Consider the following 26,670-nt stretch of genomic DNA (forward strand, 5'->3'; position numbering starts at 1 on the left):
CGTAAAAGCATTTCTGATGGTTGGAACTGCTTAGATTCACATGCGCGCGCCCATCCTTCCTACCCGCTCGGATGGAAGGAACATAGACCTCTGTTTATCTCTCTTTTCTGTACTCCCTCACGTCTTTAAGGCTCCCTCAGGGCAGAAAAAATACAAACAGAGGGACCTCGACACGTGAGAGATTGTGGGTACACTGCACGTCACTATAGGGATAGTGTTACAGACACGCCTTGTCGACGTCCCCTTTTCGACTACGAAAAGCAAGATGCAATACTCTGCAGTGACCACTGGATGTCGGACTATGCACAGCATGTGAATCTAAGCAGATACATCCATCAGAAATGCTTTTACGGTAAGTAATGCATTGTCATATAGATATATAGATATAGAGTTTGATGAATGCATGGCGGGGGACTCATTTGTTAAGGCGAGTTTGGGAGCCGACGATCAGCTCAGTTTTTTCATCGTTGAGGCAAAGGCTGTGATCTGCCATCCACGCTTGGATTTCCAAGTATATCTGCTTAATCCGTTTAGTATCTGCTTCATAGCACCTTGATAACTTGATGAGAACCTGGGTGTCATCGGCGTAGTTCGTGTATGTGACACCCAGGTTATCAAGACGGTCAAAAAGGCACTTAGTAAAGATGTTGTAAAGCGTTGGCGAGACGCACAAGCCTTGCGGTACGCTGCCGTGGATAGGAATTGGGTCCGCTGAGGCAGATGGTGCAAAGAATCTAGAAGTGCAATTGGACAGGAAAGATTGTATCCAGGTAGATGCGTTGCTGGAGAAGGCAGCTGCTGTAGACAAGTGATCAGTGAGGATCTGATGATCGACAAAATCGAATGTTGCCGATCTAACAGCAGGAGCATGGCAAGCTTACCATTGTCCTTAGCCTCATCCATTTGGATTTTTAGGTCCAAGAGGGCTGTTTCCGTTCCATGTCTTGGCCTAAAACCTGATTGTCTGTGGCCCAGTAGGTGGTGGTCCTCTAGGTGTTTCTGGATTTGCAGATAGGCTACTCTATCGAGAATGTTTAGGATGTAAGGAACGGTGGTGATTGGCCTATAGTTAGCAGGGTTTTTTTTTTTTATTTTTAAGAGGAGTATGACCCATTCTTCCTTAAAGTTGTTGGGTACCGAACTGATCTCAAACGAGGAGTTAATTAGTGCTGAGAGGAATGGGGCCAAGTCCTCAGCGCCTTCCTGAATGATTACGGCTGGGCAGAGATCTCCTTGGTATCTGGAGGGGTTTGAGGCTTTTAATTATCTGTTCCACTTTTTTGGCAGAGACCAGTGAGAAGGAGAAGGATGTGCATTCGGGGTGCTGGAAGAGGGGGGGGGGAGTAGAGTTGGCGTTCTTGGCAAGCTGTTTAGTTTTTTTATTATTTATTTAGTTATTTTGTGCTCAATTTTAGATTGGAGTATAGCAATTATGTCTGCAAGAGCTTTCTGTATATTTGCACACCAATCTGCATCTTTCACACAGGTTTCCAATGGTGGTGCTGGGGCCTCAAGTTCCCTGAGAATACAGAAGAGCTCTAGTTTTGGATTTGGCATTGAGAATTCGGTTGTCATAGGTTTCCTTTTTTGCGTCGAGGATAGCGGATTTGTAGGAGGAGAAAGCTCAGATGAATAGCGCTTTGTTAGTGGAGTTGGGCAAATTTTCTCTGTGTGGATCCTGCTGCTCTTTTGGCGATCCAGAGGATTTTTAGTTCAGGAGTAAACCATTTGTGAAGGTGGGCTATTGGTTTAGCTTTGGAAAGTTTAATGTGGGGGTGATGCTGTTCACAGCAGCCTCAAGCGTCATTGTAGAGGTCAACTAGCTTGTTAGAGTCCAAGTCCTTGTAGTTGGCAGGGTCAAGGATGTTCTGTATCAGAGGGCGTAGGCTTTGGAGCGTTGTGTTTCGGTTGTTTCTGGCGAGGACTTGATGAGCAATGTGGGGGATTGGAGTTGTAGGTGAATTCCCCTGGATGGTAAACGAAATTAAATGATGGTCAGACCAGGCGGTCGGTTCATTTTGAAGGATGGTGGTAGAGCAGTTGAGGTCTGCCAGCCAATCCAGTGTTTTTCCTTTTATTGTGCGTCAGTCGTGACACAATGGTTAAAGCCGAGCTGGGAGATTGAATTTTCCAAGGATGAAGCATTGAGGTCGTTGGGATCAAGGACTTCACCAAACAGGATTATTTGTGACCCTGGTTTGGTGTTATTGGTCAGTAGTTCAGAGATTTCTTCCTAGAAGGACGATATATGACCTGGGATGGGGTTGGGGGGGGAGGGGGCGGTAGATTAGGCGCATAAGGATTGTTTGGGATGCTGAAAGGGGAATCTTGACTGACAGTAGTTCTGTTGAGAGGAGGCTGGCAACGGGGGTGGCTCTAAGGCCTAGGGACGTTTTGGCAATGAATGCTACTCCGCCTCCTTTGCTGTCATCTCTTTCCTTATTGAGCAGCCAGGTCTCGGTGATTGCCAGGAAGTGCAGCTCATTGCTAGAGATGAGGTCTGCAATGTCTAGCGCATGGGCGTTCAAGGGTCTGGCATTAATGAGTGTGCCTCTAATGGTGGGTTATTTAGCTAGGCTAGGTGTTTCAGGTGCTTTTGGAGTTATAGGTGGGCGAAGAGATGGGCTGGTGAGTGAAGATTTAGGTGGGTGAGGTTAGAGGTCTCTCCTGTGAGATGTCCTACGATGAGGGATCCGGGACCATAGTCTTAAGTTCCTGAGAGAGGAGTTTGGTATGGAGTCCATTTTGTAATTGGTGCTATCTGTATGTGCATGTGAATGGAACTACTAGCAAGTTACTTACCTGCAACTATTTTTTTCCCCGCATGGGTCTGGTATGGATTCATGTGCAAAACCTCCTTCCGACCCTCTGCAGCTCTTCTTGGTTTTACTGCCACTTTAAGTGCTTACCAAATCGGAAGATGGCTGCCAGAGGAGGGGTTTAGGGAGAGGACTGTCATTGGTTGGGGGCATTATGACCCAGAGGACAGCGATTGGTTTAGAGGAGAAATACAGTTTGTAAGTGAAAGTGAAACTTTTTTCTTTTACCATGGATTCCCGTCCTGACAGGGAAATTCATGAGCATGTGAATCCATGGCAGACCCATGCTGTCCAGTTGATTTACAAAGTGATTTCTTGCAGTGTGTCACAGTACTACTGCTAGGGTCTACAATCCCTATATTACTGAAAGTAATCTAAAAAATAACTATTGGTTTGACTTCCCTAGAACTCCTGTTAGTTCCAAATTAGGTTATATGCTTTGGTCTGTGTACCTTCCAGCATAGTGTTATATTTTTTTTTATAATTGTGCTTGTATAAAATGCGATAGTACTTATTTCAACCAAGAATTTTCTGGAGTTTATTTTATTTAAATAAACCTTTTATTTTTACAGTGTTACTTTGCACCATTGTTTAACATTTTTATTTGTACTGATTCTACAGCCCGCTCTCCCTCCTAAAATGAGCCTGGCTGCTCTGTCTACGCTACCATGAACTCAGGTGGTACAGCCTTATACTAAGAGTGAAGTCTTGTACTGTCTCAGTTGGATGGTTTTACCAAGCCCTTAGTTGGACTTCAGAAAAACTGTCCAACAGAGGGTAAAGCAAAAATGACAGAACTTAATTAGTCACAGTTTAAGACTTTCATCCTGATGAGAGTATTGGAATACAGACTGAGGAAGTGGTTTGGAAAGGCAGCTGAATTGTGTATTGCAAGGACTCTGGACTGACACCCACCTTTTCGCTGTGAAATATTGCAAATGGCTGTTAATTTAAATAATTAATGACCACATTGACTGGAACTTTCTTCCAAAATAGGTTAGTTATTTTGAGAATAACTAAAAAAAAACTTTTTTTAAAAAAAAGTATTGTGTATACAGCAATGGCTAAGAGCTAGGGAAGATTTAATTTCTACCCAAAATAAATGCATTTATCCGAAAGAAAAATGCTACTCATCCAAGAAGATTACTCTGTGCATGAAAATAAACCTATTGCAGGAAATATTTCCTTCAGACTTAGGGAAATTCGTTTGTTGTCTGGCCCAGCAGCACTGTCGGTGCTTTCAGAAATCTAAAATGTCTGCCAAATGCTCTTCCTTTTTGTAGCTTCTGGCCTGTTTCTGTTGCATGTTGCTGTCTACATTAATTTCCCCACATGTACTTCATTGTATTTACACATCTCTTTGGTTCTTTTTACAGACAATTGGAACTAAACCAGTTGCCCACATTGACCAGTTCACTGCCGATATGCTGGGATCTGCTGAACTTGCTGAAGAGGTCAGCTTGAATGGGTCAGGAAAGCTTATAAAGGTCAGGAAGGTCTTAGACACATTTTTTATCTTTTTTTTTTCTGGCATACAATGCATCAATGTTTTTTTTATTTTTTGTTCTATCCTCCTAGGTCACTGGCTGCACAAGCCCTGTAAAAACTGTAACCATTGTTGTTCGTGGTTCCAACAAACTTGTTATTGAAGAAGCAGAGCGCTCCATTCATGATGCACTGTGTGTTATCCGCTGCTTAGTGAAGAAAAGGTAACTGTTCTCAAACTGTATTGCTCGATTTCTCTAAAATAAGCCTGTGGACATTTGGCAGTAATGGATTCGCTATTTATTATCATATTGTCTGCAATTTTATCCTCCCAATCCTGGACCTCCCTTTTGATAGAATTGTGTGTAATGTGCCCTCTAGAGGTCCAGAGCAGGTTTCCTCCAACAATGCCCTATGGCCTCCTCCTCTGAACAAGTCTCCCTTCTCAACTAGCTGTGCACCCACGGTCTGGTTGCAGCTCTTTATTTTTAGATTTCTGCATTAGGCTGCAGCCAGTAACCTTCCCAGGCAACAAGGTTTGCCAATATTCCTATAAAATGGGGGAACCTACAGCTGTTCGGTGTCTTGGACATGTCCCATAGCATCAAGAAATAACAACAAAAAAAACAGAGGCCCAGTGGGAACTCTGCTGCAGCATCTGCCGAAGACCAAACTCTTAGTAAAGTGCTGCAGGATCTGCAGAGTTCAACCTTCCAGAGGCCATAGGAATGGGTGAGCTGCATTCCCCTCCCTGGCCTGGTGGGTAGCTGTATTACAAGCCACCAAGACCTATCTGCCCTACAAGGCTTTGCTACTTTCTCTCTGTGAAAAGACAAGTGGAAGCGCAATACGACTGAGGTCTGATGGGGCATAGAGCCAGACAGGACTCTTGTTTAAAAAAGACGATATGCAACAAAGGAACATTCCACCAAGTTCCCTGTGACATACAAGACCCCGAGTTTTCCTGCTCTGGACCGCTTGTTGGTCTATCCAACACAACCAAAACCGGGGTGTTGGAGAGACGTTTGCGCATCTCTGGTGATGGCCATGTAACCAGCTAACCTAAAGGTAGAACCTAAAAGTTCATCAGGGAAAATAATGTAATAGTCCCACAACAGACAGTAGATTTCCCCAAGGTAGAACCTAAAAGTTCATCAGGGAAAATAATGTAATAGTCCCACAACAGACAGTAGATTTCCCCAAATGTAATTTGTCATTAACATGGTGACAGTGGGGCAGGGGTGTTGCTAGATCTGGAAAAGACCCAGGGCTACGCTGATGTATAAATTGTCGGGACTGGGGGCTAGCTAGCCTTTTGGTTGTAGCTCCAGAGATTCTATCCGGGGCTACAACCAAAAAGACCAGGGGCTATAGCCCCCTTAGACCCTCCCTGCCTAGCAACGCCTCTGCAGTGGGGATTAACTGCACTTCACTACCAGCTTTCAGCCCACCTTTGAGCTAAGCAGGACTTTCTCTGTCACATCTACCACATTAGTCTGGTTTTTCATTTTGGTAGGAAATCCTTATCTGTAACCTTTGAAGTCTGAGGCACTGCCCTGCCATTTGACCCTTTTTGTGCTCTGGTAGCCCATATGGGTCCTAGGACGCAGGTTTATCTTAAGCTCCCTGTTTCAGCCCTCGGCTGACTACCCTACAGTGGTTTTAGGGAGAAGCGTGGTGGCAGCTATAATTTTGTTGTGGAATCACAGCCAATTTCCCACATTATCACCATAATGTACTGTAAGAATGTCGAAGGAGGCTGACAGAAATGTGGCATGATTTTGGTTATAGACTGTTACCCAGGGTCCCAGACCCATCCCTGGTGGCCAGTTGACTTATATCTGCCACTGTCTCGAGGGTGGCTCCCTCCGATACTTGCTTGCTGATGGTTTGTGTCCAAGAACCTTATCTTGCTTGGGGTTCCAAACCCTTGCCTCTCCATCTTGTGCTAGATCCACTTGGTTTGCTCTCCTGCCATGAAGGAGATTACTTTTATCGTTATTTTCGGTTAACTTGCCTTCATTCACAAAATGTACACCCCTACCGGTTTCCGGCTTTACACTGGTTTCCTTCAATGGCCCCGGATACCCTACCGGTTCTTCCTGGTGTCTTGCTTCGTTTAGGAGTGTTGCATGGGCAGTCTGCGTCTCTGCTGCTCTTTCTCTGCGAGTCTTGTTCCTGTTCTTCAGGTCAGCTTTGTAAGCGCTGTTGCATGACCGCACAGTCCACCTTTCAGAGGTCATGCCACCGCTTCTCAGCCTTCAGCCACGTCTTGACCCACTCTACACCACCAGGCAAAGGATTCTTGCTGCCGGCTTCCCGTCTCCAGCGGATGACTGCCTTCAGCTTCTCCATGGAATTATCTGCATCTCCTTTGCTTTTCCCGGGCTGGGCTGTCTCCTGTGCTGCTCTCCTACTCGGTTGGCCTGCATCCAGGACTGTTCTCTTTCAAAGAGTCCTTTGTCTATTTGTATGTTGCTTAGGTGAACACACCTCCACGGAGCACTAGACCATTGCCTTCAGTCCCATGGGCCACTCTTCATGGCACCTCTTCTCAGTACTTGCATTGGGATTAGTCTTCGTCTCGAATGATCTTCCTCTCAGTTTGCGAAACTGACATGTTACAATAGCACATGGACGTATCGGTCAGAGGGTGTGTGTGTGTGTGTGTGTGTGTGTGTGTGTGTGAAAGGGCAATAGAGGTTTTGGGCAGGTTTGGGTGTTGTGCCACCTATCACTGAGGTGTTCCTCCTCATCCCCAGTAGGGGAGTCCCTCCCCATGAGGTCCTCCTGCATTAAACCACCCCTTAAGGTGAATATTGGGTAGCCTGGGCTTCCTTTGACCGGCAAGCAGGGATCTGTTTGTCGCTGTCTTTCAACGCCCCTAAGGGGCAAGAACGGTCGAGAGTTCCATAGAAAATTCCAGAATGCCATCGGGCCTGCCCCGCACACCAGACCATGTCGGAGGAGAAGGACGGATGTTCCATCTTAAAGCTCTGCACCAGCTGCGAATTGAGGAATGTTTGTGGAGGACAAACTGAAAGTGAACCCCAACTTACAGGAACACCTCTTAAATATATTGGGGTACCCCTGATCACGCTCACACCAAACTAAATGCACCCCTCGAGGGAATTAAGGCCATGTGTCTATCTTGAAAGAATAACAAACTTTAATCTTTACAGAAAATTAAGATTGGGGGAGAATGGCAGAGGAGGTGCAGTCTGTCTTCCGTGGCTGGCTCCTGCAGACTAATGGCAATCAGGCGCCTTTATATACTCTTTAACTTGGTCACTGGATACCGGCAGAGCTCATCCAAAACTGTTCTTCATTCAAAGGGATGTTGCAGTCTCCAGTGTTGCATAGCCAGGTTTACATTTGGACCAACCTACTTTAACATACTGCTGCCTCTGCAGGAACACATTGTAGCTCATATTAAGCAAAATTTTCTATTTTATAAACATTCATATATAAAACACCTGCTAGGGAGAATTCTCAGAAATGTGCTAATTACCTTAGAGACCCCCAGCAACTTTGCTTGATTTGGAGGACCTTTTTTTAACCTTGAGCATGAGACCCTTTTTCCCACTCATGTATCTTAGTGTGATTTCTGAGCTTTGTGTTTCTTTTTGGTTATGGAGCCTGACAAACTCCATAGGCATCATCTTTTACATTGTGTCACACAGCACCTTCAGTGCATTGACACAGGGAAGTCTCTTACATTTCCCCAAGGTTTAAATACCTTCTCTGGGATAAACTACTGTTTCCCAGAGCAGTAAAGTGAAATTGACTTTACTTACATTTGTAACTTTCTAGACCCAGCACACACTATCTGAGATGGAGGGGTTACCTAGTATCCCCTTTTGTCTAGCTTCTCATGTAACATATGTTACCCTTTCCTCACTGAATGGCCGGTGGCAGTGGTTTCGTTTTAATTAACATGGTGTGCATTTACCGCGGGCTGCGTTCACAGTTGCAGTAAGGCACCAAAGGGTGCCATTTTTGTCAAAATGGCCCCAGTCTTTTTTCGCCATTTCTTTGTGGGAAGGTCCTTCTTGAGATTTAATCTGCGTGCCAAACCGGGTTTGGTCCCTTTGATTTGTCTTTCGCAGGATTCACAAGTGAAGCCCGCCTCTGGCTCCAGTGTGTCTGGGGTAGGCAGGAAGTGAGGGAGTTGCCAGAAACTCCCTCTGCTTAGTCTCTTAGGAGACCCAAATGTACTCTGATTGGCCGGCTGACTGTCCGGCAAGGATAGCCACCCTGTGTCATGACCCTTCCCCTCACCGGCAAGTCAGCCTTCCAGTTAGGGCCCGGTCAAAGACCTTAAAACCTCATCTGAGACTCTCTTAGTCAGTCCTGGCGATAACCATCAAGAAGAAAAACATTAGAATGGGACTATTTACTTGGGACTATTTAATTTGGGGGGGGGGGGGTGGAGGGGTGAGCCAACATGGCGGCACAAATATAGCTCAGTTACAAGGAACTGAACTATGCGGTCTAGTCTTTTGGGTGTGGCAGGCCTGGGACTACTTTACCTGAGACTATTTAAACCACACCCAAACAGAACATGCTTTGTGGTGTTCTGCTGTGGGCAGCGTAACGCTCACCGTGTCCAGTTCTTTGATGCCATCTTACCTGAAACCAAGGACCTGCAGAGAGAACGAACACTACGAAACTTACCTGGAACCGTATCCTGTCTTCAATCCATCGCTGACTTCAGTTCCACTCACCTGAAGGTATAAACTCCATCATCCGGCACTGCATGCATCCTGGAATACCATAACCTGGAAAGAGGAGAAAGAAAGACGGCATTAGTAAGCGTTTACTCACGTTTCCTCCCGAATGAAGAAAGCCACACAATTCTTACCTGGGTAGTCATCTCCTGGTCAGTATCATTGCTGGAACATTACTGCGCTCGGCGAGGAACATCGCAACCTGCAAGGAGAGAAAAGAAACAGGTTAGCAATATAAAAGACGAAACAGCGACGCACATTACTCACCAGACAGCATTGCGCACACAGCGCTTTCGACCTACCGGCCCATGCTCATCTTCAAACTGCATGACAACACCAAAATACCTTTCCATACCTAAAAGTAAAGCAGCAAGGCATTATTCGAACTAAGAGGAACATAAGAACTGCATATAAAGACTGTACGGCAGCAAACCTATGGAGTCGCAGCAGATCTGGATTCCCACAAAGGGGCTTGCACCACTGAAGTAACTTGCTCGCTGCTCGCCCCCCACATCTACACGCATCTGCCACGAAGAGCAGGACGGAGAATCCACCTTTTACAATATTAAGATGAGAAGGCCAAAGGAGGAGGAAGGAGTTGAGGCCAAGGGATGTGGGAAAACACAGACAATCTGATAGACCATTTTGCAGACCCATCTTTAACCAGAGGCCTTACCAAGGAACCGGGAGAGGGTTTGAGTGTGCAAATCATCCAACCAGGGCTGGGTGGCGTCCCTGTGGATACCAGGTAAGCGTAACCCCCTACTGGGTGACTGACAGCTAGGCTGGAATGAAAGGGAGCGAACTGAATAAAAGGCATGTCTTTTGGCTTGGAAGGCAGAGTCGACAACTGGACGAAGGAACCGAAGAAGAACTTGAAGAGGGCGCCTGCTGCAACTCCTCGACCGAGCCAGGGAGAGGAACACCAGTTTTGTGTGCGTTGCTTTTAAGTTGGCCAAGAGCTCCAGGAAGATACTCTGGACTCCTAGGAAGCAGGACTGACTGAGCCTGAGCCCCCTCAACAGAGTGCGGGACCCCAGAAGCAAGGAAAGTCCATCTTGACAGCCAGGAACCGCAGTGTTGCTATTTGCGGTAGACGTGAGGAACTGAAACATTGAACATTGGAAGTTTTTACCATCCTAGTGCAGGAGTCCCTCCGACGTCCTCAATCTTGTCCCCAGGAACAGTGAGATCTGCACAGGAACCGGAGTCATCTGCTGCATCTTCTTCATTTTAAAGATACTGTACAAAGTCTAAGAGAACTTACCTCTTGCTGTACAGTTGCTTGCATCTTCTACTACTCACAAGTCTAACAGCTTGTGGCCCTACATTGATTCATTTCTTTCTTCGAAGACTTCTGAAACATTGTGCAAATACTTTTCTACTTAACTGCAAAGAAGTGCTTGAGCTCATATAGACTTATGCCTATTGACTTTTGCTTAGCATGTTTTAACTGAATGACTCTTATTGGGGGAATCAAAGTATTTGCCTGCTTGAGAAATATTTGTGGTCTTGTTTGCTCTAATCTTTTCCCTTTTTACTTGCTCTTAACCAATTCTGAATGCCAACAGTAATATATTAATGTCAACAGCACCCTAGCAATTTAAGTCACTTGGTGGTGTAGGTCTCTGCTGTATGCCATCCCAAATGGGCATTTACTGATTCTGAACTAAGATTGTGTAATTTTGACGTGTATTTATGTGACATTTTGCAGTGCTCCCTTCTGAAAAAGGCTTATATAAATTGACTGGTAAATAAATTAACAAATGTTTATCAAACACTGTGTAAGTTTTTGCTTGAATACTTGTCAATGTGAACCTCTGTGTAACTCCCCTACAGTTCACATTGACCCCTCTTGCGATAAGCCTGGCTACTCGTCCACACTACCAACCTGTGTAGTAGATATATACCAAACGTTGGGTTACTACTGCCAGGAGGTCAAGGTGGTTGTAGTGCACCCTATGGATACTGCATGCAATCTTGCCTAACACCTGGCCATGAGGGGGTGGCTGAAGCCGCACTCGCCCAACTTGTCAATCGGCGCCTAGACGCCAAGTATAGGCAGATGGAGGGGGATACACTCTTGCTTTCGGTGCATCCTCAACTGCACTCTTCTGTGATTGCTGCAACGTCACTCTATTCTAATACTAGGTCGTCCTCGACGCTGCTAGGCAAAGGAGGAGAAGATCTTGGAGGCATACGGAAAAGAGCTGTATTCCTGCACCTCCTTGTATCTCAGAACCTCCGTCACAGAACCAAGCGCGCTTCAAGGCTGGCCTAGGAGAAGCCAAGCTGGTAGCGCAGGACATCATGGAATCCACCGTGGCCCACATCGATTCCTCTGGCCGGCGCCATCTGCATTGCTACAGGCATGAGAAGGACGGCCTGGCTCCCGGCAACTAGGTTAATACCGATGTCCAGGAACGTATGTTGGACCTTCCATTTGAGGTTAGTAACCTCTTCACTCCACCACGGATGAGGAGTTAGATAAAAAGAACGCCTCACAAACCGCAAGGTCTTTATTCTTACAAAAGCCACGCCCAAGGCCTAAACCCAGTCGCAGCAACGCTCTGATAAGGGGCGGGCGTTTGGCGGGTCCAGGCATCCCTTCCGTTTTCGGCCTCGGAGGGAAAGAAGGCATGACATGCCTCTTCGGGGCCATGTGTCTCTAGTGGGGACAGGCTTGCCTTTCACGTGCAAATTTGGCGTCAGACTTTTTCAGACCCCTGGATCCTCTCCGTAGTCTCCATGGGGTACTGCCTACCGGTGCCTACAGTTCTTACCCAGACAGGCAGCCCCACCAGCATGTACTGGGTCAACAAGTAAGTGGGGTACCGGATCCGCTCCATTGTGCAACCTAGCAATCAGCATGTGGGAATGGGCTCTGGAGACCAACATCTACCTCATGGCTGTCCACCTGTCATGATGCCTACCCCCGGGGACCCAGCCCAAGTCCAGCAACCCCGGAAGCAGGCATCAAGTTATCCTAAGCAAGCCCAACAACCACTGCTAGGGGCTATTTGGGTCCAGTCCTGGTGCCAATGGCGCCAGGCTCATATGGAGAGTCAGTCCTGGCTCCATAGGTGCCAGGCTCATAGATTAAAACTTACCTGATGCAGACCATGCTGCAAGAGCTCCAAGCCAAAAGAGGCTTGGAAGGGACTACTTTGCTTGGGGACTATTTTTTACTCGGGCGGGGCTGGGGAGGAATACTTACCTGGGACTACTTTGGAGGCTATTTAGACCATGCCCGAAGAGCAGCACACGCTTCGTGTTATTCTGCATCCAGCAGCGTAACGCTCATCGTGCCTGCAAGTCTGCATGCAGCCTTCTGCCACGCCCGCCTCGAGTTTGGAGCTCCTAGAAAAAGGGAGAAAGGAGAAAAGGTTAGAACAAGAGCAATACTTTGATCCTTACCTGAATTCCCGATCCATCGCGCCTTCGAGCTGGAAGAAAAGTTATTTTATGTGCGTCGCCTCGCCTGCTGCAGCGCCGCGCTTAACTCACCGGCCTTTGCAGCATCTTCACATTCCACCGCATCCTCCTGCATGTTCCCACCGCACTCCGGCACCTAAGGAGAAGACAAGAACAGCAAGGTGAGCCAAGGGAATACACAGAGGAATACTAGTTACCCCCATAGACTTACCTGATTTTACCGCCGGAGGTATTATTCCCGAGACTTCATACTTTCTCTCAGCGCCTGAATAAAGGAGAAAGCAACAGGTTACATATTGACATTATTTTATCAAACTGTTGGAAAATACAAATCCTTACCAGAATACTACCGGTTGCCACGAGGAACTCTTCATTAGGGTCAAGCTGCAACCTGCAAGGAATCGGACAAGAGTGAAAGTCAGCCATTTGAACTCTTACGAACTTTATACTTAAGGCGTCTTGCTGGGAATCTGAGTCAATATTGTTCTGGAACTCACCAATTCCTTCGAGCCAGTGAAGCAACTGGTTATCAACGCGCCCCTGCACTCAATGCAGGATGTAGAGCTCATCTTTTCAAACCATCAGAAGAATATTCCTACGGGCCAAGCAAACGAAGCTAGGTGGGCCAGTCCAGTCCGTCATCTCGGCCCTACGCGTCACATTTGTGGAGACCGCAGCTGTCCAGTTCCGATCGCCTATGTGGGAGCCAGGTGAGCGTAACACCACCTCCCTGGGGAATCCAACCTGGAAGCGGACAGGATTGGCAGACTGGGGTGGGAGCAATTACAAGCTCCTGGCCCAGCAGATCACGCTCCAACACGTGTGTCTAGCTCAGCCTAATTTACAGGTCGTCCAGGGCGCTAGAAGCAACGCTACTAGGTGCCAATATATGAGTAAGTGGTCTAGATTCTGTCATTGGGCCGACTAGCGAGATTGACCCTCTTAGGTGCACCTTGGACGATGTGCTCTCCTTTTCAGCACACCTCGTCCACTCCGGCGTGCGGGTGGATGCATCTCGCACCTATCTGGCAGCCATATGGGCTTACAAGAATTCGGAGACTGGCCTCTTCGCCTCCAAACCGGTAGTCAAGCGGCATCTGGCGGACTATCGAAGGCCTTACCCGCATATAAAGAAACCGCAACCTGTGCGGTACCTTTTTTAATGTGGTTTTGGGCGCCTCGGCGCATAAACCTTTTGAGCCACTGGTATCCGCGGACATCAAGCTGGTCACCTTAAAGATGGCCGTTTTCGTGGGCCTCATCTCCGAGTCGGCGAGATCCAAGCACTGGTGGCTTCAGAGCCGTACACTACCTTTCACAAGGACAAGAACGTCCTGCGAACGCTCCCGCGTTCCTACCCAAGATATCTCAACAAGGAAATGGTCTTACCCACTGTCTTTGCAAGACCCCAAGGAGGAGCCTCGGAGGATCTGGCACCGTCTGGATCTCAGACGTGTGCTGAAATACCTGGACAGGACCAAGGACTTTCGCAAGTCAGACGCCTGGTCTGTCACTTTCGGTGGGTCAAGGCCCAGTTCTCAGGCCTCCATAGCAATGTGGATGGTAGCGGCCATCAAGGAGGCCTATATGGGGCAGCACAACCCAGTGCCAGCCAATTTACACACCCATGCAGTCAGAGCCAAGGCCACGACCATCGCGTTCCATCAGCAGGGCGGCTACCTGGGTCACCCCTTTGGCTTTCTGTAAGCACTACTGTTTGGACGCCGCCTCTAGGTCAGACGCGGCGTGCAGGCAGGCGTTTCTAAGAAACCTGTTTTTTGAAAGAGGGGCTCCTCTCCACCCTGGGGCTACATTCAGTTGTAATCGCCCATACAGTATGGAGGAAAGGGGACAGGCCGTAAAGTAATTAAGTTACTCACCGTAATGACTAGTAGTTAGTCACCTTTCCTCCATACGTCCCACCATCCTCCCAGCCCCCCCCCCTTAATAATACTCTTGTCGTTAGGCAATGCTGAACATTGTCGATGCGTCAATGGCGACTGAGGTGTGGCGCCGGTGGGCGGAGTCAGGCGAGCGCATGTGCCCCTCTAAATTTAAAAGGGAAGATTTTTTTCTGGTGAAAAAGGTTCCGTCCCTCGTGAGGGACGCCCATACGGTATGGAGGAAAGGGGACTATGGACTAAGATTGTTAGTAACTACAGTGAGTTGCTATTAATTTTTCCTTTCCTTGAATAGCTGTGTGCCTGCCTAAAATAAGTTGGAGAGTTCTTGCTTACCTCAGTGTTCCGCTGACCTGAAAAAAAACTTTAAAGTATTTTACACCAAAAGGTTTTAATCGCCTAATATAACTGATATCCTGAATAATAATTTTAGGGTTTTACTGTTCCTTGAATGGGTATTCCACTATTCAGAAAAGTATACTTGCAGTTTAATTTATTATGTGATTTCTTTGCTGAGCGTCACTGCATAACTGACAGGGTCTACTACCCTTGACTTACTGTAAAGTAATCAAAAAGTAAATACTGGTTTTACTCCCCATGAATAGGTGTGGTCTACTAAATGTGTATGAGGCGATCTGACTTCCCTAGAATTACCGTTGGGTATTCTGAAGGTTTATGCTTTTGGTCTGTGTACCTTCAAGCATTGTGTTGTTGTTATAATGTGTTTATAACTGACCAGTACTTACCCCAAGACTTAAATTGGCCTGCTTTTATTTATAATAAACCTTTCATTTTTCATAATGCTTCTGGTTCTAAGTGTTTCGTTTGACTCTTTGGTATAGTACATGTTCTGTGTATTTTCCTTCAGCCCTCTCTCCCTCCTAAAATGAGCCTGGCTGCTCTACTCAGGTGGTACAGACTTATATTAAGAGTGGGGTCTTGTAGTGCCTGTTGAATGGTTTTACTAAGCCCTTAGTTGGACTTGAGTAAGGCTGCCCACAAAGTTTCGTGTCATTTGGAATTTGAGTGACTGTGCACTGCACAATGGCTTGAGATGCCAGGGTATTGGGGTAGTGGAGCCCTGCAAGGTTGCAGAACGGCATAGGATGGTTAAAAATGATGTTTTGAGTCTAGCGTCTCATCAGGCTCTGGCTCTGGGTCGTCGTTTTCGTAGTCCCCAGATCTTCCTCTTCGGTTTTGGTTCCAGTGGTTGACTACCTCTTCAGCTTCTAGGATCAGACATTTTTGCACAAATCCAGTGTTGGGAAAGAATTTTCTTAACTGCACCATTCCTTCCATCTTTATGGAACCCCCAAACTTTTTGCTTTTATTTTTGATTCTAACCTGCTCTTTTTGTAGTGTAGTGAAGCCATAACCATCACTAAACTAGCTTTTGCTCATGTTATGGGGAAACTGACATGTCCATCAGGCTGTCAGTACTGGCAAACATTGTTTCCCATAGTCCTGTTACTACTTTTGGTTACTTTGTATCGATTGTGGTTACTTTGTATCGATTGTGGTTACTTTGTATCGATTGTGGTTACTTTGTATCGATTGTGGTTACTTTGTATCGATTGTGGTTACTTTGTATCGATTGTGGTAACTTTTATCATTGCACAATGCTGCTTGCACTGCAGTACAATGGGATAGACTTTTTGTTTTGCCCTAGACTACACTCGAAGGATGTTTCGTTATCTAGATGTGCTAAAAGCTTAAACTGGTGGCAGCAGTGACTTATTCCAATTTTTTTGGGACTTCTCATTGTAGCTTGTCTGCGTTCACTGCGTTTGGCTATTTACTGTGACTAGTGTCCAATCATGGCCGTGCCACATGGTTTTTCGCTTGTCATTTGGCCATCTTGTTCTTTAGCCTACTTCCTGGCCTGAGAGGCCAGGAAAATCCTTATAAGGATTTCCAGTGCCGGGGAAAGCAGAAGCTTTGGGCGGGCTACTGGAGGGTGGTGTGTTTGCTGGTAGGATGTGGGTTGGGACTGTCTGGTCCCAATATACAAACTGGTGTCCTATGAATGAGTGTTCCCGTCACTCATCCTGATTGGACACCTGGAAGGGTGTGTGTGTGGGGGCTATTTCTCTCATTGGCTAGTGAGGGCAGCTGCCCTTACCTGGCTTTTAGGATACTTAGAGGGGACTCCTGTACCAATTCCTGAGAGATCCTGGAGCAACGTGAAGGTATGAGACCTGCGAAGAAACCAGAGACCCGTCGGAAGGAGTCCTTGCAACCAACTTCCGAGGTTCCTTTTCCTGCTGAAAGTTGCAGTCCTCGGTTTGCAGTGGTTACAGGTTCTAGCTGTTCTGTGTGGTGTCTTTCCCTGTTGCAAAAACTCGAACTGTTCTTATTACTTATTGGTCTGTTCTGATCTAATCCTAACCTTTCTTTCCTTGGAGGTGCTACTATATAAATGCTATACTGACCTCAAATGAATTCCCTCCCGGGTGCTGGAACATGTGTACCATATGAATGACTTACTCACCTGCTTTATTGTTCACTGTTTGAATTGAGCGGCTCTACAGCTCACATTACCGCTCTTAAAGGAATGGTTCACCTAAAATTTTTATTTCAAATGTAGGCAATAAAAAGGCAATATTCAGGCAATAATAGGCAACGCTTCAAAAGCCGCAAACATAAATACAAAGTTTTTAAAGCTGCGGTTTTATTTCTAAGTTTTCCGGGCTCCTCCTGCCTGGAAAACTTAGGAAAAAAACCGCAGCTAGTGTTTATTTTTATTTAAAAAAATAGCACTTACCGAGATGCAGCTGCAGCTTTTCTGCCTGTAGTCTCCGGTCCCCGTCCTCCGCGTACAGCACCAATGAAGGAAAAGCCACCCAGTGGTAGCTTTTGTTTACTACAGCTCGCTGGCTTTTCCTTCATTAGTGCCGCAAAAGCCAGCAGAGGCGGGCATCCATTTCACAAAATGGATGCGCCCATTTGCTTGCTTTTGCAAATTTTGAGCTTGAATAGTTCAAAATTTTCCATAGGAATTAAAAAAAAAAAAGTGCTAGTATATTTTGTTTAATATTGCCTATCTATTTTTGAAATAAAAATTTTAGGCGAACCATTCCTTTAAGATTAGCCTGGCTGCTCAGTCACACTACCCACTTGTCCAGCATGGGGTCTGGCATGCATTCATGTGCTCATGAATATACCCTGTCGGGCCAGGAATCCTTGGTAAAAGAAAAAAGTTTCACTTTCACTTAAACTGTATTTCTCCTCTAAACCAATCGCTGCGCTCTGGGTCATACTGCCCCAACCAATGACTCCCCTCTCCCTAAGCCCCTCCTCTGGCAGCCATCTTCAGACTTTTACTGCACGTTCAAGGGGAGTCCTTGTTTTGCTTTGTGAGCTGATATACTTTTTTGCGCTTTTTTCGTTAAAGTCAGAGCCTGTGTGCTCACTCTCTACATCGGCCGGCAAGCAGGGATCCATTTGTCAGTGAATTCCAACACCCCACAAGGGCAAAGAACCGGCATAGTGTCCTCACAGATTCCAGAAAGCCATCGGGCCTATTCCGCACTCCGGGCCATGTCGGAGGAGGAGGGAAGCTCCCTTTTCAAGCTCTCCTCCAACTGTGGATTGCAGAATGTGTTTGTGGAGGACAAACTCGTCCAGTGCCTCTGTCTCCATCGGATCACAGGGAAGCAGATTATGAAATTTGGCTTGGGTTCTCCAAGGGAACCCTATAAAGACTGGAGGGGGGGGGGGTGTGTGTGTATCTGTACTCCTGCCCTCTATATGGCAGAGTAAAAGAATAGAGCACCCCAGCCAAGGTTTTCTATATGGTAGCTATGGGCGAGAAGCCAATGCTTAAGCTTTCAGGAGTTGATGCAGGCTGGTTCCTAAGTGAAGTGTAGTCCCCAAGCCCCCCACAAAGGAATGTCCACACACTGTTATGTGCTAACACATTTCTTTATATAAAATTAAGGTTCAAGATGTATACTTCAATTAATAAAATATTTTCTACTTTGGCTAATCTAATATGGCAAATATATGCAATGTCTGTGGTACCACACTTCACTATTGACTCCTTTAAAATGCACCAACTGCTGACAGTTCTAATGGCATACAAATCAAACAGTAATGTGCATCTGCATAGGACATAAGACAAGTTACGTTAAACAGTGGCAGAATGGTTCTCTTGCTACTAAGACACAGTTCTGTGTGAGGATCCCCCACCTGGGCAACCTCTAATAGTGTATTAACAAACCCAGCCCATTTATGTTTAAATAGTCTTGTTTCCTGGTCAAAAATGTTAACTACCCCAATGTACCTGAGTTTAGCAGAGTTTTGGCGACAGCTCATCGACTGGTTCCTCACGAGTGGGACTCCCTTTAAAGCAGGAGCAACGGTCGGCGAGTGTTAGGCAAGATTGTATGCAGTACCCTGTGGGAGATTGCAGCATCCTTATCCTCTTGGCAATAGTTAACCCAACGTTTGGTATAAGCATGTACTGCACAAATTGGTAGTGACTGAGCAGCCAGGATTATCTCAAGAGTGGTCCATGTGAGCTGTAGGGTTGCAACATAGTTTCACAGTGACAAGTATCCAAATAACACTTAAACTCAAGGTTTCTTGATTAAACAATTATTTATTAATTTAACAGTCGGTTTGAATAAGCCCTTTAGAAGGGAGCAAATATGTAACACTTAAATATACTTAAAAAATACACTGTTTCAATAGATCAGTAGATACCCATTTGGGATGTCGCACACTTCCTACACCCTGAGGTGACTTGAATAACTAGGACTCTGTGGACATTGATATATCACTGGTAGATTTAGAGCAATACTGAGTTTGGTGTCAAAAGGAAAAGGTTAGATGGAGAAACGATGGTTAACAAGTTTCTCGAACAGGTAAGCACTATTAAACCCCTCAAGGTTTCTGCCTTATTTTTCTAAAAAGGCCACAAGATCATTCCCCGGGAAGCAACTCTGTCAAAATTCCAGATCCGCTCCTTGTGCAGGAAATTTTAACCCTGCTAGAGAAAGGTGCAATAGAACATTTACCTGTAGCGAAGAGGAACAAGGGCTGATACAAGGGTGCTAGTCATCGATTGTGGACAACCTGCATAGACGATGCGTGCGGTGCACCTCGATGATAGGTTCGGTGCTGCAAAGAGGAATCTGTAACAATCGTAGGCCCGGCAGCGGGTGTCAGTGGTCGGGACTCGACCACGACTGGATCTTCACTCATTGGCGTTTTTGTGGACTTCAGATGGCGGAAAACCCACTGGCGGATTCTCCTCGGTCGTCAGCGACCTAGACTTTCTCTGGTGGGACAAAGCGGTCGACTGTGATGGCAAGGAGTGTTGGGGAGAATTTTTATTTCTGTCAATTCCCTTCCATCTTGGAGACCCCCAGCTCTTTTGCTGGACTTTGTGAATTTTTATCCTAGAGTGAATGAGACCTTTTTCTCACTCTAGTATTTTTATCTGATTTGGTCTCTGTTTCTTTTGGTTTTGGAGTCTGACACACTGCATAGGCATCACCTTTTTCTGTAGTGAGACACAGCACCTTCAGTGCAGTATCACAGAAAAGTCCTTTGGATTTCACTTAAGGTTTAAATACCTTCTCTTGGGTAAACGACTGTTCCCAAAAGTAGTAAAGTAAAATTGACTTTACTTACCAGTTTTTCCTATGTAGGTCCAGTACAAATCATCTTGCATGGAAGTACTGGGGCTTACTTAGTAGCCCCATTTCCTACTTTCTGATGTAACATTTTTGTTAACCTCACTACAATTAATGGCTAGTGGCAGTGGTTTATTTTTTCCTACCATTGTGCATTTTTACCGCAGGCTGAATCCTCAGCTGCAGTATTGCACCCACGGGTGTCCACTTTGTCAAAATGGCCTGGGTCTTCTTTTTATCGCCATTTCTTGCTTGTGAGGTCTTTCTTGGGTTTTACTCTGCACGCCAAACCATGTTTGCTCCCTTGTTTGTATTGCCTTTTGTGGGCTTCATTAGAGAAACCTGCCTCTGGCTCCAGCGTGTCCTACAGGGCAGGAAGTGAGGGAGGTGCCCGAAACTCCCTGTTCTTGGTCTCCTTGGTTACAGGAATGCACCCAAAGGTTATTGGCTGGCTGTCCTTGTAGGACAGCCACCCTGCTGTGAGTGACAGCTAGGCTGCGAATAAATGGGAGAAACCTGCATAAAAGCCGAGGTCGCTTGGACAGAAGACAGTCGACCACTGGACGAAGGAACCGAAGAAAGAAACTGGAAGAGAAGCTTGCTGGACCGTTGGTTTGCCCGGTGAAACCCTCCTGCAGTGTTGAAACTCCAAATTTTGTATTGACTAGAGAAGCCCGGAAAGGACAACTTCTTCCCTTGGGTTGGTGGGACCAACTGACCCTAAGACTAACTTGACTGGAACCCCTCTCCTTGCTGGCTGTACTTGTTTGCTGCTTTGGAACCGCGTGCCAGGGGACAGGAACACCAGGAACGAGTGCGTCGTCTTTAAGCCGGACCCGAGCTCCAGGAAGACCCAAAGGACCCTCTTGAAGCAGGATGACCCCAGCCTGAACCACCTCAACAGAGTGCTGGACCCCAGAAGCAAGGGAAGGCCCACTAGGTGTCCAAGAACCACGGTGATGCTATTGACCGGTAGCTGAAAACGCAAAGTGCTGCTGATCTGAAGTAAGCCCATTGCCGCCGCTGACCTTCAAATTGCAGTGCAGGAGTTCTTTAGACGTCCTCCCTCTCGTCTCCACGACTGAGGCCCAGGAAACCAGGAACTGCAACCAGAACAGAAGCCAGCGGGATCCTTTTCTTCAGACACAAGGTACTTTGTTGACTCTTGTTATCTGTAGCTTGTTGTTCTCACTGGAGACTTGCAGTGGCTGCTTTTTCTACATAGTTGCTTGCAACTTTGCTTTCACAAGCCTTACAGCTTGTGGCCCAACAGTGATTCTTTTCTGCAAACCCTCTATATAACATTGTGCAAGACTTGTGATATCTACAAGAAGTGCCTCAGCTCCCCTAGACATTCTCAATTGACATTGGCTGTCCTGCCTCCCTGCAGACTCTTCTGACCCATTGACTGTGTTTAACTGTCCCTCATAGGTGGTACATAAGTTACTTGTATTGAGGGGAAAGGGTTAACTTTCACTTTAATGGGCGATTGTAAAGTTCAGAGAACTTGCTAACCTTTTTCCTTCCCTAATCCTTTTCCTTTTTCGCCAACTCAATAGTGCATTAAGAGTTAACGTTGAAATATCAATGTCCACAGTGGCCTAGCTATTGAAGTCACCACATGGTGTAGGAAGTGTGTGTGTGTGGCATCCCAAAAGGGTATCTACTGGCTTAACTTAAATCTGAGGAAGTGTTTTTAAAGTGCATTTTATTGTTGCATATTGCCCTCTCTAAAGAAGACTTATTTTAAAACGGACTGTTACATTTTAAATCATTTCACTAGAAATCCTTGCGCCAGTGTCTTTTGACTGATTGTATTTGTGAACCTCTGTTACACCTCTACAGCTCACAATTACCCTTTTCAGATAATCCTGGCTGCTCAGTCACTCTACCAACTTGTGTAGTACAGACCTATACCAATAGTTGGGTATCTATTGCCAAGAGGACAAGGTTGGTGTAGTCTCCCACAGGGTTACGACATATAATCTTGCCTAATAAGGTAGTCTTTGGTTTAAATGTTAGGCAATGGTGGAGCGTTGCAGCTTCTGTCGTCGAGCAGCATGGCTTGCAGCGGTCACGGAAATCCACCGAACCCCGGTCGACTGTGATGGACGTCGACGGCCTCAATGTCCTAGTGCTTCATTTCAATCATTCTCGCCGACCCAATCTCTGATCGACAGCCTTTTGGGACTGACTTCCAGGGTGCCTTGATGATCAGCTTCTGCACAATGTTCCCTCGTAGCTCGGGGAGAGGTCTCCAAAATGGGTCCTCTCTTGGATCAGTCCTTGCCAGACACAGCAGCTTTCGGATTTCATCAACGGAGAGCAGCAGCAAACCTCCTTCCAGCTGGGCTTCTAGGATAAGCAGCTTCAAGTTTCCACTTCAGCTTCTGGACAATTTTTGTAAGTGAGAGGTCCCCAGATATACACATTGGTCCATCATTCACACTGATGATTTAAGCTCAGTCAGTCAGAAGGGCATTCATTCATTCATGCAGGCAGGCCGCCAATCAGACTCACGGTGCATTCAGACCATTCACTTCCACCCAGACACCCATAAAAAGGAATGTGGATTGGGGCAAGCACCCAGCCTTTCAGCACACCACATTGCATTCATGTAGGTTTCAGGCAGAGTTGTCTCATTACACAGATACCCATAACATGAAGTGCATACTGGTCACACACACTCCATTCACACAGTTGCCACCCCAAGGGTGTACCCACAACATAGTCACTGGGAAGGGTCCAGCCAGTGGTCTGGACTTCCACACAATACCATATATGGTTCTTCTCCAGCATGGGGTTTGGCATGGATTCACATGCTCATGAATATTCCCCGTCGTCAGGCTGGGAATCCTCAGTAAGGAAAAAATCAGCATCAGTTTTGTTTCTGATTATCTCTTTAAGTATCCAATCACTGGTCTCTGGGTCATACCGCCCTCTCCCTAAGCCCCGCCCCTGGCAGCCATCCTCAGATTTGTACTGCACGTTCAAGTGTTGGGAGTCCTCGTGCTATAGCTCTCAAGCTTTTACTGCGTTTTGCGCTTTTTCAAAGAGATTGATCTGATTTTTCGGTTTAATCGAGCCTCAAGCTCCACCGTTTCTACTTCCGATCAACAGGGACCCATTTCGGATTTATCTACGCCCCTCAAGGGGGAGGTTTTCGTCGAGTTACGCTTCTTGGAGAGTTCCAGAAGTTTCTGAGGCCTACCTCGTGGACGAGAAGAACATAGCCCAGGAGAAGGGAAGCTGGACTCCCGGCAAACTGTTCAGGATCTGCCCTGGATGCAACCTACAAAATGTGTTCAACGAAGACGAGCATTCGAAATGCCTTTACTGCCTTCACAAGGACAAAACGCACGTGGAGAAGCAATGTGCGTTTTGCATGAACATGTCGGATCGGACTATGAGGGATCGTCGGACCCGTCTCTCCAACTGGCTGGAAGGCAAGAGCCCAGCAGGTGAGAAGAAGCAATCTGAGCGTTTTTAAGTCCTGTGAGGGCGCCCCGGCAACGGGGGCCCAACAGAAGGCAAAGCAACGCGAGTCCACGGACACCGGGAGCGCCGAACGGTCAGGCTCCTCGGCTGCCAGTCAGGGCACACCTTCACCGATGCCATCAACCGCGAGCCAGCGCTCTGGCTCGGGGAAGAGAAAATCTGAGAACCCGGCTAAGCTTCTGGAGAGGCCCCGGTCGGTCTCGAAGGATCAGGCCAAAGGGGGGGGCGAGGCAGTGACCCCCCCCCCCTTAGGTGAAGGCCTCAAACGCGCCCAAGGTGGTGAAGGCCTTGATCCCGGCCAAGGCCTCGATTGAGGGAGTCGTTGCGGCACTGGCGAAGCCCGTGGAAGCTATCCCAATGGAGGCAACCTCAGGGCCCGTCGAGGACCCCCGTGAAGACCCCGGTGGAAAGAGGGGGGGGGGCGATAGCCGTGACAGACATGGATAATTTGGAAGAGGCCCGGCCCCACGGGAGGGATCCCGACAAAGGGGACGACGAGAACGAGGGTGGCGACAACGAGGTTCCCGTGGGGGAGAAACAACTGTCGCTCTCGGCACGCCTGTCTCAACCCGAGCCACGAGACAACCCGGTGGCCATTTTGACTGCAATCAAGGCCTTAAGCACGGAGATAAGGACGAGACTGCCCCTACCCCCGATGGACGACCCAGCTGATCCGGGTCTGTCAGGAAGCCCTCCAAACAAGAGAACTCATCCGGCTCCCCTTCAGCCCTCACGGCCCGAGGGATGACACGGGAACAGACACGGCCAGGACGGGGACGGATGACGACGCGACTGACTTCCCGTCTGATTCTTCGGGCGTCTCCTCCCGGCAAAATTGGCTCCTTCCACGCCATGATTGCCAGGGCATCCAAGCTTTTTTCAGCTCTGCCCCGAAGAAAAGGAAGGCTTCCTCTACCAACGGCGCGAGGCCAAGAGGAAGAGGGTCCTTGCGGTGCCATTGCTGGATGACATCTGGGAGGGCGGTCTTGCCCTCCTGAAGAACCCGTCCATAACGCCTGCCAAAAGGGACTGGTACGAGAAGAAGTAACGGGTCCTCGACGGAGGCCCGCTCCTCGTCCCAAGAAGCCTACTAGGGACGAGGCAAGTCAGGTGGATCTCGCCGTCATCGCCAGGGAGGCCAAGGAGGCAAGGCTGCTTCCAAGCAGGACTGAACTGGCCATTGCGTCGGGCCCCCACCGAAGCACCCCGGTGGGAGGCCGGCTGACGAAGTTAGTCAGCGTGTGGGAGTCCATCGACCGTTGGGTGCTGGATGCCCTGGCCCATGGGCACACTCTGGAATTTCTAAAGTGCCCCCGAATTCCTCCCGTGGCCAGGAAGGAAAACCACGTCCCTCAACTGCTGTTAGAGGTAGGGGCGATGCTCAAGAAAGGAGCCATCGAGCTCGTCCCAAAGAGGCTTCGGGGCTCCGGAGTATACTCAAGATACTTCCTCGTCAGAAAGAAGACAGGAGGTGCGTCCCATCCTGGACTTGCGTCGGCTAAACAAATACATCAAGGCACAGAAGTTCCGGATTGTCACCCTCCAGCACGTGCTGGGCCAGCTGGAGGAAGGCGACTTCCTATCGTTGTTTGATTTGGAGGATGCATACATTCACATCCCCATCCTAAAAGGACACCGAAAGTTTCTCAGGTTCGTAGTCCAGGGGCGGCACTACCAGTTCAAGGCCCTCCCATTCGGATTGAAGTTGGCGCCCAGGGTGTTCAAGTGCCTAGCACCAGTGGCGGCGCGGCTGCGCCTGCAGGGGATCCACGTCTCTACCTGGACGACTGGCTCATCCGAGCAGGGACAAGGGAACTCGCCGTCGAACACACAGCAAAGACCGTCCGGCTGCTCAAGGACCTGGGATTCTCCATCAACTTCCCCAAATCCCACCTGGCTCCGTCGCAGGTCGCGCTGTTTCTGGGAGCCAAGCTCAATACAGTAGCGCAGTTTGCCTCGCCATCTGAGGAAAGAACCCAGGCCATCCTGGGCAAGGTACAGCGTCTGCTGGCCACGGACGTGGCCAGAGTGAGGTCCATAAAGTCCCTCCCGGGATGATGTCTTCTTGCATCTATCTGGTGCGCCTGTGCAGGCTTCGGATGCGTCCTCTGCAGGAGTTCCTCGACGCCTGTTGGATGCAAGTGATAGGCAGCTTTGAGGACAAGATCTCACTCAACGAAGTATTCCACCAAGCAATTCGATGGTGGGGCACCCGTGCGCATCTTGCAGCGGGCACAGACTTTCAAACCCCAGCATACCAGGTGATGTTGACGACGGATGCCTCCCTGGAGGGGTGGGGAGCGCACACCGAACATCTTCACGCGAGAGGCCTGTGGCTCCCGGAGGAGAGGCCGCTCTACATCAACATACTGGAGCGCCGAGCAGTGTTCTGGGCACTCAAGTCATTCCTCCCGTCCCTCAAGGGCAAGGTGGTGAGGATCTTCCCCCGACAACACCACCACAATGTTCTACACCCGGAAGCAGGGAGGAATCCGATCCCCAGCCCTGTCCAAGGAAGCCCAGGATCTGTGGCAGTGGGCATTTGCCCAGGGAATGTTTCTGGTACCTTTTCATCTAGCAGGGATAAAAAAAACACGATCGCTGACTCACTCAGCAGGGAGCTGAGCTCGTGCCACAAGTGGGAACTACGCCAGGATCAAGTGGATCAACTCTTCCGGCGATGGGGCAAACCCCAAATCGACCTGTTCGCGACGGCGACGAACTCCAAGTGCCAGAGGTTCGCCAGCAGGTTCCCCCAGCCAAGGAGCATGGGCGATGCTTTCTCGTTCCCCTGGGACGACCTGTTCCTGTATGCGTTCCCTCAGTTGCCGTTGCTGCTCAGGCTCATCAACCAACTCGAGGTCCCGGTGCAGGATGATCCTCGTCGCACTGAGGTGGCCGAGACAGATATGGTTCCCGGACCTTCTGGACTTGTCAGCGTCCCCACCAGTCAAACTGTCGACAGACGCAGATCTTCTCTCCAGAGAAGAAGGCGCCATTTTTCATCACTACTCGAGTTGCTGGACTTGCAGGCCTGGCTCCTGCAGCACTAGAGTTGGAGAGTACGATATCCCAGCTAACTGCAGAGAGGTTCTTGCAAAGGTCAGGACGTCCTCAACTCTCAAGTGCTACGGACACAAGTGGAAGAGGTTCTCTGTCT

At 48.0% G+C, this 26,670-nt stretch overlaps 1 protein-coding gene across 1 annotated transcript in view; it reads left to right on the forward strand.

Annotated features, from left to right (window-relative positions):
• The window catches only part of CCT4 (chaperonin containing TCP1 subunit 4), a 472,029-nt gene that overhangs the window by 285,792 nt on the left and 159,567 nt on the right, over positions 1-26,670 (forward strand). Inside the window, exons 10-11 of the mRNA XM_069608221.1 lie at positions 4,196-4,306; positions 4,398-4,528. Coding sequence (XP_069464322.1) covers positions 4,196-4,306; positions 4,398-4,528 — 242 coding nt within the window. The remainder of the gene's footprint in view (positions 1-4,195; positions 4,307-4,397; positions 4,529-26,670) is intronic.

Source organism: Ambystoma mexicanum, chromosome 4q, assembly GCF_040938575.1.
Source record: "Ambystoma mexicanum isolate Mex_15411 chromosome 4q, UKY_AmexF1_1, whole genome shotgun sequence".
Taxonomy (NCBI): domain Eukaryota; kingdom Metazoa; phylum Chordata; class Amphibia; order Caudata; family Ambystomatidae; genus Ambystoma; species Ambystoma mexicanum.